This window comes from Orbicella franksi, chromosome 7 (assembly GCF_964199315.1).
Source record: "Orbicella franksi chromosome 7, jaOrbFran1.1, whole genome shotgun sequence".
Lineage (NCBI taxonomy): Eukaryota > Metazoa > Cnidaria > Anthozoa > Scleractinia > Merulinidae > Orbicella > Orbicella franksi.
In genome coordinates this window covers 30,184,557-30,202,189 of record NC_138151.1, presented here as the reverse complement: position 1 = coordinate 30,202,189, position 17,633 = coordinate 30,184,557, and the positions used below count along the sequence as shown (strand labels likewise).

Genomic DNA, 17,633 nt, shown 5'->3' with positions numbered 1-17,633 from the left:
TAAAAAATACTGGATTACCAGCAGACAGGGGGTTGGACTCTGATTTCTGGTGCTGTCATTTCTTCAGTCCAGACAACAAATGGAAATCCAGAATATGAAGTTTTCAGTTTTTGATCTTCAAAAAACGGAACAGTGCCAGCTGCCCCAAAATCACCCTGACAAAAAAAAAAACCACATTTACAGTCAAATCTTTACCTAAAACTAGATAAAATTAGTCTTGTAGTGAATTGTAGTTTCCTCTCTCTGTGAGCTCATTAAACATTTCCCTTTCAGAGAGTTTTGTGCAGTATAATTTTCTCACACATTCCTCTGACTTGGAAGTTATTGTGTTACACTTGCATGGTGTTACATGAACTCTGATTTATCAGGGGTTTGGGGACAAGAAAAAATTATAGTCATCAATGAGCATATCAGTTACAGCTGCGTGAAACAGTTGTGAAAATAAAGCCAAAGAAAAGTCAGGTTTGAGCTGATTTTTTTCTGCAGCTAAATTTTTTCTGATCAAATCAGACTTCGCAAATTTTTGAAGTTCATAGTCACTGCCAAGAAAATGTTACTGTGTGCAATAATAGAAAAAAAAACTTTCTTTGTGCAAGGTGGCTTTTGTGTCTATTCACTTGTCTAACTAACCATGAGTTATGTAAAATATGACATACTTGTAGTCTTCCTCAGCATGGGATGTATTTGTGTTCATTTATAATTATGCACTTGCTACAGGTAGTTTTCATGACAGCAGTTATAAATGAAGGAATTCAAGGAACTTGACATCAAAACATCTTTATAAAATCACCTTTTTGTTGATGGCAATCAAGGCCATTTCAAATGGTTTTGAGGTCATTCCTGCTTTTCGCTGTGCTTCTTTTACAACCAACTCGCACGACTCTTGGGGAGAATAACCCTGAATAATAAAAGGTGAAATCAGTGACTGAGTTACTGACAGTATTTATTCAATTCATTGTTGCATCATGTTACCGAGTTGTACAATACTGTCTTCCTATTTATCATGCATTAATGAATATGTGTACAAAACAAACCTCTTTCATGAGTTGGACTGCATGAAAAGCAGGGCAAAACCTCATCATTTTGTCTCCATCTCCAGTAGCTGTCAATCAAAATGTCAAGCTGTCAACCACTTAAAAATAATAATAATAATAATAATAATTTAACTATAAAAAAATTGCAATAAAATATTTCTAAGTATATTGAGAAAGTTAAAAATTTTGTTAAAAAACGACGACGTTACAACGTCAAACTAAACAAATTAAACAAAGAGTCTCGTACGGATGGAGTCAGTTTGCGTGTTCAAGCTTGGATTCCGTTCCTTTATGCAAAGCATCTCATAGACGAGGCAATCAAATTTCCCTTGGCACTCTTTGTTTAATTTTAAACATTTTAACACATCCATTGAACTATTGTTTTACTGACTATTTATACATTTTTTATCAACTATCATTTTGACTTGATAATGACGTTAGCTCAAAGTCAAAACATTGTTTTTCAACAAAATTTTTATGCAATATGCTTAGAAATATTTTATCGCAATTTTTTATAGTTAAATGTTTACAAAAATCGCTTCTTATTCAAATAATAATAATAATAATAATAATAATAATAACACATTTTTATAAGTTTCATTACTGTCTTAATTTTCAGATCAGAACTGTATTCATAATATTGCATGAATTGTTCTGACTAGTCTATCACTGTCCGGTTTCTCCCCAGCATAAAGAGTGCCAGGATTTCTACTACCCATCACTCTTAGTAATAAAGTTAACATTGATATTTTATGATAAATTAAATATACATTTTCACATACATGTAAATACAATGTGATCAGTTAATTTTACAGGCCATAAATTCTCTGTTACACTCAGACTGTCCACTTCACTTGAAATGTTCTTCTTTCTTGATGATAGCAAAAAAAAAATCTTTTCGACCTTGTTGTTTGGGCCCATTTTCTAAGATCGTGATCATGTTTCTCGCCCAAGTGATCTATGATCAATTCATAACACTTCACACTTGGGCGATACATGTATCTAACAGTACAGTATCTTGATCTTTTGTTCATGAAAGGTACATTTATTTTAAACACTTTGTCTAACTTCACTGTGGAGAATCTAGCCATTGATAGAGCCTAAGGATTTTGTCACATTCTTGTCCAAGAATACACAAGTTATGTTCAGACTCAAAAAATCTTCACTGTTCTTTTACAAGATAGTCTCACTCCCATCTTTAAACACCTGCTCTTACATGTAGTGCAACTGTATCTCCGACATTCATTCAAGTATGCTAAACATAGTAGAACTTTGGGAACAAACCTGCTGCAGCACCGATCTGCAAAACAAAGAGAAATAAAAGTATTTAAAATATACATTTATTAGTCTCCACTACCCCTACTATCAAATTTCATCCACTCTTAAACATCTTTCTCGTAGTCTGTTTTTTTACATTTTATCAACCGATCAACAAGTTTAGAGCTGCATGCACTTCAATGAGAACTGGCTCACAGATTAAGTTGTATAAATATTAACTATGATCTAAAAATTTATGTTGTCTTTTAATAAGTTTATAGTTATTGATTATTTGGCTAAGTACTGTTAATTACAGTAATACTTTACATTGTATACTATATCTGCCTGCAATACATTCACCTTAAGTACACTATGACTAGCCATAACCATTTTTATGCATTGCAAGCCAACAAGGGATGATAGGCACACAAATGCATGCAAAGGGCATTGTGGCAGGAAGATGATGGTGATGATAATGTCATAAATATTACAAATAAGACTTTCTAGTACCTCGTCATCAGCATACAATCCTGACCCAGGAAGGGGTGAGTCTCCGACTCGGCCAGGATGTTTGAAGGAACACCCACTTGTTGAAACACCTGAGGGTGCAACAATATAATATAAAATTTATAAGGTTTGTTGATTTCGTGGGATCTTAAAATGAACACTTCACGTATTGTGTAAACCTCTTTCAAAATAATTATTATCATTGTGATCACAGTAATCCACAGGCTTGTGTGCAAGGAAAATGTGTGAGGGCCTCCCAGGGATTCTGGAGACCTCCCAGGGGTTAGGGGGAACAAGGGAACATAATCATTTATTCCAAGAGAACAAGGAATATCTTAACTGTTAAACTTAAGGAAACTTCAGGGAACAATGAAATTCATCTATAAGGGAAGCAGCTGGGAGCGAAAAGGTGAAATTTTCAAGGGTCTAGGGAACAATTGCTATCCCCCCTTCCCCTCGGCTGAGAGGTGCACATGATGGCAATAATTACCTGCAGCCATGTGTCTTTTGGAGTCCAGCACTATAATGCCTATAAGAGAGCAAAATGAACAAAGGATTTTAGAATTTTAAAATGGACAACAAATTTTAGTGAGCTAATCAGAGGAAAAATTCATACATTTTACATATCAAAAATTATTTGTTGATTGTTTGTTTAAGAAATGTACATGTAAACTAGCTTTTTTTTAATATTCTGTGGCTTCTATTCACCTGGTTAAAAATCGTGTTTCTATAACTTGATAGAAACACAGAACTAGCATGAGCTTTTGACGTAATGGTGGCACGAGCAAAGAGAATTTACATTTTGATAATCAAAGTTAACAAGTTGTTTCCCATTTTTTCGTCGCGGTGTTTCCTAAAAGAAATAGAAAACATGTTCTCCGTGTTTCTATCGAGTTATAGAAACACTCGTGAAAGTTTGGGAGAACTCAAAAAAGCTGTGGAAACACTCACCTGTGGCTCCTGTTCCCACAACATTTCTTGTTCTCCCAAAATTTCACTCATGTTTCTATAACTTGATAAAAACACGGTACATGTTTTCTGTTTCTTAATCATCAGCTGAAAAAAGGTTTGTCTCATTGTCATGAAATAGCTTGTCTTTACCTATTGTGTCGTGGCTGCCTGCTTCGACTTCGACTGACTTTACAAGGAACTTCTACTAAAACAGGAAAGTTCCAACAAATTATGGCTCATCCTGAACAGAGGCTGTATTTGACTTAAAGTCGGCACACACTAGGGGGGACATCTGCATGGATCACAATATTGATGAAGTAAAAATGTCATGCAGTTTTCTCAAGACTTCTGTCATTCTTTTTTCTTTTTTTTTAAATTGTTTGGAGGAAAAATTGAGTTTGTCAATGCAGGGCACAGCCTAGCTGCTAGTGTGGAATAGTTAGCAGCACATTTTTAAAGTACCAGTAATCACAAAACATTACAGTTAAATTATGCATATTTATATGAACAAAATATTCACAAAATACTATCTCACCTCAAATGCTTCTCTTGACGTCTTGGTCTGTAACAATGAATTTGATTCCACAGGGAATCCATTCCTAGAGGCAAAGTCCTGTGCACCTTCACCCACTAGCATGCTATGGGGTGATTTCTCCATCACACATCTAGCAACTGAGAGAGGCATCGCAACTCTAAAGAAAATTAAAAACAGATGAATGTAAAGTAGGAAGCATGCCGTTATGGGAGCATGGTTCTACAAGACTCTGAAGTGAGAGTGTACATTACAACTAAGTCACACATGCAGGTTTAGAGTTTTGGTCATGTTGCCCAAACCTCCCTTCATCCTGCAGCCCAAAATGAACAAATTTCCACAATTTCCTTGATTGTACAATTCATACAGTCAAACCTCCCGTAAGTGATCACCCAAAATGTCGCTGACAAGAGATGGTCACTCACAAGAGGTTCCAAATAATAGTGATTTGACTTGGAAACTTTTCATACTTTGAAAAACTGGTGGTCAAGGTGGTCGCATGCACCTGGAGCCTCCAGTTGCATGCGACCACCTCAACCACCAGGAGGTTCAACTGTACTAAACCAGACCATTCAAATCTGTATCATAATGATCAAATGCATGTAATCTCACCCTTGCAAAGCAGCAACTGCACCAAAACGGCATTTATCTCCCACCATTACTGCTGCATCACACTCCAGCACACCTTTAGAATTTGGAATTCCTCCCCTTCCAACAAAAAAGCAGCCTGTCTCTGAATCGTCTTCAATCACTTGAAGCAAAAGAATTTTTTGCAAAAGAACTTACATAGGCTATTGTAAATCAGCAAACTGCACTCATAATAATTTATTACTAAAACATAAATGGAGAAGAACAGCATTAGTTTGGAACAGATGATTTCAAAAAAATTTTACAGACATTAGACCAAACGCTTTCACAGGGCCAGTTTATTTTAGATAATTATGCACAATCCCCAATAGAAAAGATTAAGTCAAAATTAACCCTCCCCCCCAACAACCAACAACATAAAATAAATGAAAATGAATACATAAATAAATAAATAAGTAAATAAATAAATAACAGATCAAGCTCCACCTCTCTCACACCCTCGCAAATATCTGCACCCTCAAAAATATTCAGTGGATCAAAATAAATGATGACATCATAGTAATCTCAGATGTTACATGACTTTAGCAGCCCCTTTATAAAATCTCTACAAGCTTAAGAAGGGGGCGGAGGGGGGGGGGGGAGGGGGATTGAATGCCCCATGCACACAACTATCCCACGCATGCATGGATTGATCAGATTCAACTCTTAACACTTTTATGGCTCTCAAAGCTTACATGATCACAAAATTACGACCTTGCAATATTATGTAAGAGACTTAACTAGCTTAGCTTAACTCCCGCTGCCGGAATTCGTCTGACAGCTTAAAATTATTGTAGATTTAAGTTCTCCGAGTGTTTTGAAAACAAAAGAGATAGATTAATTACCGTTTACTCCACTTTCCAGAGCATCAAGACACTCGCTCCCTTCGCGTAACTTATCGGAAATCAACTTTACTGCCCCCAAACTGAACGACCAGGTGCCAACAACGACCGCCATCTTGGACGAGAAGTTCTAAATACACTATAATAAGGGATACATGAGGTACTTACCGGTGTCGACTGGAAACGAAACATTACCGCTGACCTGTGTTACCCAACCTCTTCCCCAGGGCCTTATCGATCCTCCACGATTTTCAAAACTTATCACATCTTGACGTCACCTGCGATCAATTTACAGCTCAAAAAAATAATAAAGTCGGACAAGAACTGACTGCTAATAGAAAGCTTAAGCAAACCATGACGGCAATGGAAACGACAACGCCACCAAACAAAAGACAGAACGATAGAGATTCGAGGGAAACAAAATTCACTGTTCCCCAAGGGACCAGTCATTAAGTGATTTGTTACATAGCAAAACAAATGGGTCAAACCGGTGGAAAACAAATAATCACTTTATTGACAAATGACGTGCACAGCGGTCAACATTTCACGGGTAACAGTGAACTGCTTCCCGTTTAACGCAATGTTGCCTGCTCATGGAATTTGGCGGGAAACAGTTTCATTGTTAGATGTCATGTGACCATGAACTAGCCAATGACTGGGCGCGCTGTGGTGGGAAAAACGCCAGCTATGTAACAAATTTTTTTATTACACGGCAAGGTCCGTGAGCGGGCAAGATGAACCAAATCCTACACTGTGATTGGCTACCCGAGAGGGCAAGATGACGCTATCTTACGCGCTGTGTCCCGCAAGAAAAATTTCCCCGAAGCCGAAGCACAAGCTTAAAACTATATTGCACGTCGTGGACCCCGGGCGTGGGGCTTACAAAATAAATCTTTGCAACTTTGTCGGCCCCTTTGATGTTTGCCGAATCCCCTCTATTAAATATGTTCTGACCGAGGAGCTAATCAATAGAAACGTTCTGGTTACTTGGTCATCATAGTGTATGGCGTAAAACAAAAAGAATTTGCACGGTGGTGAACCTTTCAACATAAATCTGGCCATCTTTTTTCGCTTCTTTGATGTTTACCGGGCTTTATAATCATGAAATGTGATGCTGGTTGCCTTTGAGGTACCAAGAGTCATCTTTTCACACAAAGGCTGAAATTACCCCAGTTGGCATTTAAGTTCTGGACAATTTTAAAACAATGGTAATTAACGAATCAACCGCAAACTTGTTTGTTACTTAAAATAGTACCATAAAATTACTGCTCAATCCTGACGTCAAACGACGTCAAGATACATTGTAAACTACTTACGTTGTAATCATAACACCAATATAACAAATTGATACGCTTTGTTCTATGTTTCTTGTGTAACTTATTTCTTTACATGATTTATATAAACCACCTTACTTTATAGAACTGAAAATCTTTACAAAACTTGGTACTCATATTCCAAAACTAAGTAACTAAATAAACTAATAAACAAAACGGGTTAAGAACTTTGTACAGTAATATCAAAAACTGAATAGACTCCCACTTGAAATTTCAAAAATCTTGAAAAATGAATAAAAATTTGCGCGACATTATCATTTAAACTATAGATAAAAGATTCAAGAGAACCTCGCTTGATTTCTGACTGTCCAGCGAGATGCAAGGTGCGCAAATGGCGTGATGTCCTGGTGACGAGTTATTTCCATGCAATATGTCCGCGATTTTTGTATGTAAACTCTTGGACTTCTGCGAAATGTCCTGAATAAAGCGTGGTATTTGAATTGAGTAGGCGCTTTCTCCTGAATAGCTTCAATAAACCCTTGCCAAGCTTTGTTAGTTCCATGAGATGATTGTGGATAAGGGCGATGTAGTAAGTTCACTACAGCTACTGGGAAAAACATCAGCGCTTGTCCGCGAAATTTCAACTCAACGACTGAGGCAACATACTTATCTGTGAGCCACCAGTTGCGTTCTTCGTGGCTGATTTCCATCGGAAATATATGGCTTACTGCCTTGGCGTGGAACGCATTAAACAGAGGGTCGAATAATATGGTGGGATTTGCAAGCATGGTTTTTTTATCAACCCTTTTATTGCAAACCCGTCGCATTCTTGAACGGAGCGTACTTGATCCATCATGTCCTTCGTAATCACCTACGCCTACAGCGGGCTCGTAATCCAGAAGCCAGTCTTGAAAAACGCTGATTGGAGTGAGTCGCTTCATTTCTGGAGTTGCTGCCTCACTGAACTTCAGAGTGATGTCATCATCGAGGAAGATATAATAGAGGTAGTCAAGTCTTCTTTGCACTGCTTGGAAATAAAGCTGATTTCGACCGGAACCCCAGGTTGTTTCATTGCCAAACAAGTACGTGATATGTGGTTCGCTCTTTTCTCGGCATTCAGTTTTATAACTCAAAACGATGACATCGCATCGACATTTCGAAGCATCGCTTAATTCCAGAGTTTGGATTAGACCTGGTGTAAGGCATTGCTCAGTTTGCGTGAGATAAATAAAAGGTGGCGAGACCTTACTTTTCATTGTGTATTCCGTGATGTTCACACCGTGAGAGTTTCTTGAGCCGGTGGTCTCTCTGACAAGTCGATCGTCTTGTACGTTCACTAACAGGCCCGAGGTAACAAACATACAAGTGAAAATGGCTGAAAACCGCTTTAGCGTTTGTCTCTTGTTGGTTATCATGGTAAAGGTCTCTGTCAAGGTTTTGCGTCTCTGACAGAAGTCTGAGAATTGTCCTGTTTCCAATTCTTTACGTTGAAGTACGGTAAACTTCAAAATGTATGTCAGCCAATGAGATGCTAATACGACGGTCAATGAAAAGGTCTCAAGACTTCGCGTCTCTGACAGAATTCTTAAGTTAGCGGTAAAATGCAAAATATATCTTAACCAATGAGGTGTTAATACGGCAGTTAATGGAAACAAGTCGTTTTACCCAAGGTCAAAATTTGATATGGTACAGCATTAAACCCAATATTCAGTTTCCTTTCAAAACAAACAACTCACTCCAAACACAAAAGCAATATCCTTAATGATCATAAAAGGTGAACCGAGGAGAAGTCACTTTGCGTCAGACAAATCTATTTCCGCAATCAATTCCTGATTTTAACACGTCACAATTGCGTATTCAATAGAATTCATTGGTTACACGACTAAAAGTTCTTCCAAATTTACTTCTTTGAATCTTTAAAGGAAGAAGAACTATATAACTAATGTTTTGAGATCGATATTAATCTGTTTACGAAGAAATAGCCGGGTTTATTTTCACAGCAAATTAACTAGTATACTGACATCACACAAACACGAGATCGTGCATTTATAATTATTTCATGGCCGTTAATTTACAATATCAAGAGCTGAGGTTATTGTAAAAGAGGCTCTGTTTTTTTTTGGAGTGGAATTGCATTGCACGAAAAGTTTGCTTTCATATTTGCATCAAAGGCTGGACAAGCTGATTCAGAACACCTTCAATATTGCCTAACTGAAGCAGGCAATATTTTGATGCGCATCAAAAGTTAGGGTCACACAAAAGAGTTCATAGTTCGTCAGAATATGCAGCTAAGCTTATTACATAATACAGGCTTTAAAATATACTGAAGCCTACAATTTACTTCAGTTTTGTCGTGTACATTGAATACCCGACTCGTAAAAATGATATTGGCATGTTACACTGAAACCTCAAACACAACCCTTGCAACACAAAATGAATATAATGAAACCCTGTAAACCCTTGCCAGGGACAAATAAGAGAGCCGCATTCATCAAGAGCGAGGGAGTGCACGTGCGGTCGTGATGAGTGGCTTGTGGGAATTTTCGTGACCCTCGCTTCCTTGTTCGTTGCTTCGCAAACCTTAAAATAAACAAACCATTTAACTACCTTCTACTTAAGTAGCCATTATCTTCTTTATCCATCAGTTATACTGTGTTTGTGTTTGACTTGCCAATACCGGTCTGCTCGTACGTAAAAATAGACAAATTATATAAATCAGATAAATCAGTCGACCTTGTAGAGAACTGGTGACGTCACTTTCCTGTCGGGTTATTCGAACTGTTAAAGTTAAAGGCGTGTGTTCGGATTTTAGCAACTTTTCCGAGATTGCTTCTTGGTATATCTTGGTTTTTTGGAGACTATATTGCTGGTTAGCTTGAGTGGGTGTTGTTTGTGTCGTTTAAGACTTTGTTTGACGTCATTTGATGATGATCACAACAGCTGCAACACTGACGAACTCAATGGAAGCTGCCAAACAATCTTTAATTACTCCAACGATCTATTTTTCCTCACAATTTTCTCGTTAAAAGACTAAACTACCACCCAATGCACAGAAAAACTAACCACAATGTTAATTAGCTGTTAAATAAACAAGTGTATATCCTAAACTTTAAAGAACTTAAGTTGACCTATAACAATAGCAATCAAAAACAGAAAAGAACCACAATGTCCACAAGACAGTAACCTGTTATTGCATAGATTAATATAAGTTATGAAGTTAGGGCGCTTCAAGAGTACGTCTTTACTTTCAACAGGAACATGTATGGTACTGAAACGCAATAGCTTATGCTGGGGAAAACTGGTTAATAGTAAAACCACTATAATTGTGAAACTAACATATTCAGTCGGTTAGACTTAAAGTATATTTGCGTTTAATATAACTTTTAGTCCGTAGGTAAATGAATCATTTCAAAGAAAGATAGTCTTTTCTCAGTGTCTTCTCTAAGCTTCTGTAAGTACTGATTGTTAACAAGTCATATTTGATAGTGAGAGCATGTTGAGCCCGAAAAATAGTTCAATAATATTGTACAACACGCTGTCAGGAGTTAGTGACACTGATAACAGTTCACTTTAGGTCTGATATGAATCATTTCACAGGCAGATGGCGCCTTTTGCAAGTTTCTGTAACATGCACTGGCCTTTTAAATTCTTATTTTGACGGAAGAAATAGAAATTAGTCGTAGTTCAAGTTTTCGTGTTGTTTCATTTTGCAGTTCAGTAACATTCCACACGCCGGAGACTGAATTCAGGAGTCTGATATTCCGTTAACCTTCACGCTACACAAACAGTAGCGAACCTCAACAGCTTTCTTTCAAGAGGGTCTCTCACTTTAATACGCATGCTCGTCTTTGATTGACATTGGAAGGTTTTTAACCAATAGTAATCGCACAACTCAGTAACACGCGACGCTTACCCTCCAGGTGGAATTACTGCACTGTACGACTAAATAACACTAACTTAAACATTGATTTGCGAGGAATGCAACCTCTATTTCCTATTTAAAAAAAACAGTGTATGCTACAGCCGGAAACTTACATACACGGCTGTCTATAGGCTGTGAAATGGTTTATAAGCGCCTAACCTAAGTCGTTGACAGGGCATTTGCGTGCGGACTAAAAGTTATTTTCAACGTAAGTATACGGTAAATCTAACTGAATATAGCAGTTTCACAATTATAGTGGTTTTACTATTAACTTGTTTTACCCAACACAAGCTATCGCTTTTATATCAGTACCATACATGTTCCTGTTGAAAGTAAAGACGTGCTCTTGAAGCGACCTGTGGTTACATAACTTATGTTAATGTATGCAGTAAAAGGTCACTGTCCCTAGTGTTGATATTGTGGTTCCGCTTTGGAGTGCTATTGTTTTAGGTCAACTTAAGTTCTTTAAAGTTTAGGATATGGATTTGCCAATTTAGTTAACAGAAACTTTAATATTTTGGTCAATTTTTGTGTGAATTGGGTGGCAGTTTAGTCTTTTAACAAGAAAATTGTGAGCAAACATAGATCGGTGGAGTAATTAAAAAAAATTATTTGGCAGCTTCCATCGAGTTTCTCAGTGTTGCGGATGTTTATTGTGATCATCATCATCAAATGACGTCAAACAAAGGCTTAAAAGACACAAACAACACCCACTCAAGCTAACCAACAATGCAGCCTCCACAAAACCAAGATATACCAAGAAGCAATCTCGGAAAAGTTGCTAAAAACCGAACACAAGCCTACGAATAACCGCAGGAAAGTGACGTCACCAGCGATTTACACAATCGATCGATATTTGACTTACAAAAATTGTCTATTTTTACGAGTAGGCCGGTATTGGCAAGTCTTACGCAAACAAACATTATGGTATTACTACTGGACAAGGAAAAAATGGCTACTTAAAAATAAAATAGTTCAATGAATTGTTTTTTAATAGTTTGCGTGATGTTCACAGCAACGAAGAAGGAAAAATTCACAAAAATTCCCACCAGCCACTTATCATAACTCAGTCCCAGGGGAAGGGGGTTTCTCCCAGAAAAATCGGGTGAGGGTGTGCGGCCCGCTTCCCAAAACCCTTACCCTATTTAAGACAAAAATCTGTAATTTTTCCTACCCTATTTATGACCTGATCAAAACCTTGATACCCTGTTTCATACCTGTATCGTAATTAGTTACCTAGTTTAAACAGATGTCAAAGTCATTGCGAAGGGCGTTTGTTAATGGTTTTATAGACAATGATGAAAAAGAAGCTTCCTCTAAAAAAAAAAAAAAAAACGAATTCAAGACAAGAGTGCAAAAACCATACCCTTTTTGAAACCAAAGTGACCAAAATCGATACCCTATTTATGACCAAAACTGCTAAAAACTCACCATACCCCTTGGGGTCGCACATAGTATAGTCCATTTTATGGGAGTACTTTTCTCCCCCCTGCCCCCGTCCCCCCCCCCTCCCCACCCTCTCCGGGCCACGACTGCACGTGCACTTACTCTCACGCTCTTAATTAATGAATGCGGCTCTCTGACCAGAGCAAGGGTTTACAAGGTTTTGTTATATCCATTCCGTGGTCCGGTTTAAGGGTTGAGCTTGAGGTTTTAATGTAATATGGCAATATCACTTTTTACGAGTCGGGTAGTCGGATGGGCACGATAAAAACTGAAGTAAATTGGAAGCCCTTAAAGCCTGTATTGTGAAATAAGCTTAGCTGCATATTGTGACGAGCTATGAACTCTTTTGTCCATCCATATGGCCCTGAATCACATAGTCGCTCAGTTTAACATGTCTGAGCCTTTGACGCAAATATGAAAACAAACATTTCGTGCGATGCAATTCCACCCCAAAAAAGAGAGCCTCTTTACAATAAACTCAGCTCTTGATATCGTAAATTAACGAGCATGAAATATTTAACAATTAGACCCCCAGCCCGCAAGGGCTACGGACAGAAAAGGCAATAATAAAGTTAGGAAATGCAAGTTGAAGAAATATTTATTTGGGAATAAAACGAAAGAAAGCGTCACGCTCGATTGCGCCAATTTCGCTACTCGAGGACTATTACTAATAGTCCTCTAGTAGCGTAGCCAATTAGAATACAGGATTTGCATTAGTCCACTAGTTGGGTGATACTAAATATAATTATATATGCATGGTATTGTGTTTGAGTGGTGTCAGTATACTAGTTAAGTTGTTGTGAAAATAAACCCGGCTATTTCTTCGATCGTAAACAGATTAATATCCATCTCAAAACATTAGTTATATAATTCCATTTCCTTTCAGTATTCAAAGAGGTAAATTTGGAACGACTTTGAGCCGTATAACCAATGAATTCCACTGCGTACGTGATTGTGACGTATTAAGCCTTTATATCAGGAATTGACAGCGGAAAATAGATTTTGTGACGCAAAGTGGCTTCTCTTCAGTTCACCTTTTTCGATCATTAAGGATATTGCTTTTGTGTTTGGAGTGAGTTATTTGTTTTGAAGGATAATGGAATTGTTTTTTCTTCAATAGTTCTCGATGCTGTATACCATATCACATTTTGCCTTTGGGTAAGAAGTCCGGTTTGCATTGACCTTCGTATCACACATCATTGGTTCAAGAGGAATATGTAAATATATTTTGCAGCTTACCGCTAACTTCAAGGGCTGGATACAGGAAGATTTTCAAGCTTCTGTCAGAGACACGAAGCATTGAGAGAAACCTTTATAATGCTAACCAACAAGAGACAAACGCTCAAGAAGTTTTCAGCCATTTTTACCTGTGTGTTTGTTACTTCCTACTTGTTAGTGAACGTACAAGACGACCAAATCAGAGAGACCACCGGCTCGAGAAACTCTCATGTTGTGAATATCACGGAATACACAATGAAAAGTAAGGTCTCGCCACCTTTTATTTATCTCACGCAAACTGAGCAATGCCTTACACCAAGTCTAATCCAAACTCTGGAATTAAGCGATGCTTCGAAATGTCGATGCGACGTAATTGTTTTGAGTTATAAAACTGAATGCCGAGAAAAGAGCGCACCACATATCAAGTACTCGTTTGGCAATGAAACAACCTGGGATTCTGGTCGAAATATGCTTTATTTCCACGCAGTGCAAAGAAGACATGACTACCTCTACTATATCTTCCTTGGTGATGACATCACTCTACAGTTCAGCAAGGCAGCAACACCGGAAATGATGCGACTCACTCCAATCAGCGTTTTTCAAGACTGGCTTCTGAATTACGAGCCCGCTGTAGGCGTAGGTGATCACGAAGGACATGATGGATCAAGAAGGCGCCATCGGAGAATACGACCGGCTTGCAATAGCAAGGTTGTTAACCAAACCACGCTTGCAAATCCCACCATGATATTATTCGGTCCTATGTTTAATGCGTTTCACGCAAAGGCAGTAAGCCATATATTTCCAATGGATATCCGACACGACAAACGCAACTTGTGGCTCACAGATAGCTATGTCGCCTCAGTCGTTAAGTCGAAATTTCGCAGACAAGCGCTGATGTTTTGTCCAGTGGTTGTAGGTAACTTATTATATCATCGCCCTTATTGAAGAGCATAAGTTGAAGTCAGGTCTAAGAGGCTACATAAAAAGATCGTAGACATGCTGCATGAACATGACTCGTCACCGGAACCTCGCTCCATTTGCGCTTCAGTTGCAACGAGGATTCAATGCTACCACCCTTTACTGACGGTCAGAAATGGAACTATGTATTCTAGTCATGATCTTTTAGCCACAGATCCATAGATTCTGATTACGTAGCGTAGATTTTTATAGAGCTTTCATGACGGTAAATTTTTTCCCGAATTTATTTATTTAGTTTTTTGGATGTTATTGTACAAAGTTTTTAACTCTTTTGTTTAGTTTATTCGGTAATTATAGTTAAGGTATGTGAGGACTACGCGTTTTTTAGAGGTTTTCACAATTTTTCACTTTGGATCGGTAAATGATTTTGATTTCTTTCTATTGATTTCTATTAAAATCCTCAACCTATATAGCTTGCAGTGTAGACGTTATTTTGGAGCGGAACGCTAGGTAAACCAGGTTTTCGATGCCGCCAGGCGGGATTGGGCACAAATCCAAGATGGCGGCCTAATACTAAAATGTGCACTCACGCGCCCAAAATACGCCTGCGGAGGTTGAATTGAAACCCCCAACATTTTTTTTTGCTAATGTCGCTTAATGGCCTGGCTGAAGCGATGAGCCAGAACGTTTGTGTCTTTTTCTAAACTATATCATGTAGGTAACAATACAATTTGGTACGATATTTTATTGTTCATGCAAGAAGCTTTTCCTAAATTTTGAATTACATGATTTTCACAAAACGTCAGAAAACTACTAAAGCTGGCTTAAAACCAGTAAAGAAAGTCAGGCTCTGCATGTTTTAAAGAGCGAATGACAAAGCCCGATAAGAAATTTCTAACCCATCCATTTGCCATTTCACGCGGACATTAGAAGCCTGTCCCTCTCCTCTGGCCAGATTAACTATCACCTCACAGAAATTGAGAGCGAATAATCTAATTGTTTTAGTATAATACTAACTAGGATTTACACAAATAACAGTTTCCAATTATCTTTTTACGTATTATTAAGCTTCATGCTTTAGAAAAATCGCGCTGAGTGAATTGTCATTTGACATTTGCAATTGTCTACACGCGCTCACCCGTTTTTCCAATAATTGCAAGTTTTTAAAGTCTTTTTTTAGCATTGCAGGAATTTAATTATCATTTGATCTAAAATTTTCTTCAAAACTTCGGGAAAACGAAAAACATTGCCATTTCATAGACGACCGACAGTCACTGCACTCTAATTAAACAATACAGTGTTTCTGTCGAGGAACTATCGGCTGATAGTTGCCCCCGCGGAAATTTGATGTTCTTAAAACAAATATGCTAGTTTTAAGAACATCAAATTTCCAAGGGGCAACTATCAGACCGATAGTTCCGAGACATAAACACTCTATTGTCTTTATTGTTCACCACTAAATTTTCTTCCGTGCGCCAGTTCAAAAATTGTATTGAATTATTTTCAACTTTTTTAGATGAAAGCCGTGAAAGCCAAACGTAAAATGCGAAAAAGAAAACAAACAAAAACCCTCTTATAAATTCAATTTTTTATTTTCTATAAGCCAGCTTGTTGACAGAAATATTTTTTCACGGGCGAATACTATCCATCTGGGTATTTTCCTCGGACGGGTACTATGGGCTGATAGTGTCTCTCCGCGGATGAACACTATCGCGTCACGTGATCAGTTTAAACCAATAAGAATCGGAGAAAATTTAGTGGTGAACTATAATGGCTGATAGTGCACGAGTAGCTCAGCCAATCAGATTGCAGCATTTGCATTAGTTTACCAGTAGAATTCTACTAAAACAGAATAGATAGAGAGTAGCGTAATCAGTAGAGAACGGCATTGGTGATAGAATCAAGTAGCAGATTTATATTAACACATGTAACAGCAATTAGTGGAATTCTACTCGTGTACCAATGCAAACTTTACAATCTGATTGGCTGAGTTACCCATTCACAATCGTCCATTAGTGTGCAGTGTATTTAGTTCGTGCGATTTTGTTAAGGCGTGAAGATTAATACGACGTTGAGAAATGATTGGAAATCGTTATTTGAAGGCAATTTGGTAAGAATTCCACTAAAACATTTAGGTTATGAGCTCGTAATTCCTATGAGGTGCACGACAGGCTCGGAAGCCAAAGCTCACAAAATGAGCGTCTGTGTACATGTATTGGGGAGGCGCGGTAGCCTCATGGTTAGTGCGCTCGTCTCCGGATCGAGCGGTCTGGGTTCAAGCCCTGTGTTGTGTTCTTGGGCGAGACACTTTACTCTCACAGTGTCTCTCTCTCCACCGGGTGCCGGCGAGCTTAATGCTGGGGGTAACCCTGCGATGGGCTAGCATCCCATCCAGGAGGGAGTAGAAATACTCCAGGTCCCTTCATGCTGCAGAAACCGGGATAAGCTCTGGCCTGATGGGCCACTTGGCTTGTATACTGACTTGAAACATGCATTAGAATCCCGCGGGGGTACTCCCAGAAAAGTTGGACGGGGGTGTGCGGCCCACTTCCTAAAACCTTTACCCTATTTATGACCAAAATATGCGATTTTCGCCACCCCGCGTACGACCGTTGCGGCTGGCACAGTTGCCCTAAATATAAGGCTATCAAGGACTTTTGTTGACGGTCTTATTGATAATGATGAAAAAGTAGCTTCTTCTAAGAAACATACCCAATTCAAGACCAGAGTGCTAAAACCATACCCTATTTAAGACCACAATGGCCAAAATCGATACCCCATTTATGATCAAAACGGCTGAAAAACCCTACCCTTTGGTGCCGCATATACCTATACAGCTCACATAAGGGAGTACTCCCCCCCCCCCCGCCCCCCTGGGATTAGAACTGAGGTAACGCAACAATCAAACTACAAGGATTTGTATGGGGAAAATGGTCACCAGCCTGCAGGGGCCTGTTTCCTTGTTCTTCGTGAGGTTTCTTGGCTAATTTATGGCTTTGACCTCTGTATATCCTTTCCTAAATTTGACTAATTGTAAAACACTCTCTTTAACAGTTAGATTATGAGCCCGGGGAGGTTACTCCCTAACATGGGCTATATAGATAA

General features: G+C 38.4%; 3 protein-coding genes across 3 annotated transcripts; 1 reads left to right on the top strand and 2 right to left on the bottom strand.

The window, feature by feature from the left end:
- Nucleotides 1–8: 8 nt before the first annotated feature.
- LOC145493936 (N(4)-(Beta-N-acetylglucosaminyl)-L-asparaginase-like) lies at nucleotides 9–6,999 on the bottom strand. Its single transcript, XM_081473428.1, has 10 exons — nucleotides 5,754–6,999; nucleotides 4,894–5,032; nucleotides 4,285–4,441; nucleotides 3,900–3,951; nucleotides 3,289–3,327; nucleotides 2,802–2,890; nucleotides 2,319–2,334; nucleotides 1,035–1,102; nucleotides 791–898; nucleotides 9–155 (listed from the first exon to the last, which is right to left on the bottom strand). Exons 1-10 carry the CDS (start codon nucleotides 5,863–5,865, stop codon nucleotides 15–17), a joined length of 921 nt encoding a protein of 306 aa, XP_081329554.1. The 5' UTR covers nucleotides 5,866–6,999; the 3' UTR covers nucleotides 9–14.
- A 354-nt stretch (nucleotides 7,000–7,353) lies between these two features.
- Nucleotides 7,354–10,265, bottom strand: LOC145492960 (uncharacterized). Its single transcript, XM_081472334.1, has one exon. The coding sequence runs from the start codon at nucleotides 8,437–8,439 to the stop codon at nucleotides 7,363–7,365; it is 1,077 nt and encodes a 358-aa protein (XP_081328460.1). The 5' UTR covers nucleotides 8,440–10,265; the 3' UTR covers nucleotides 7,354–7,362.
- Nucleotides 10,266–13,280: 3,015 nt separating this feature from the next.
- LOC145493466 (uncharacterized) lies at nucleotides 13,281–14,734 on the top strand. Its single transcript, XM_081472938.1, has one exon. The coding sequence runs from the start codon at nucleotides 13,710–13,712 to the stop codon at nucleotides 14,553–14,555; it is 846 nt and encodes a 281-aa protein (XP_081329064.1). The 5' UTR covers nucleotides 13,281–13,709; the 3' UTR covers nucleotides 14,556–14,734.
- The last annotated feature ends 2,899 nt before the right edge of the window (nucleotides 14,735–17,633 follow it).

Bases quoted from the DNA above. Each gene is read 5' to 3' on its own strand.
- LOC145493936 (XM_081473428.1), bottom strand. From the start codon at position 5,865: ATGGCGGTCGTTGTTGGCACCTGGTCGTTCAGTTTGGGGGCAGTAAAG. The intron at 5,033-5,753 runs GTAATTAATCTA...TTTTGCTTCAAG, and splicing joins TCTGGAAAGTGGAGTAAACG to TGATTGAAGACGATTCAGAG. The intron at 4,442-4,893 runs GTGAGATTACAT...AATTTTCTTTAG, and splicing joins GCAGTTGCTGCTTTGCAAGG to AGTTGCGATGCCTCTCTCAG.
- LOC145492960 (XM_081472334.1), bottom strand. From the start codon at position 8,439: ATGATAACCAACAAGAGACAAACGCTAAAGCGGTTTTCAGCCATTTTC.
- LOC145493466 (XM_081472938.1), top strand. From the start codon at position 13,710: ATGCTAACCAACAAGAGACAAACGCTCAAGAAGTTTTCAGCCATTTTT.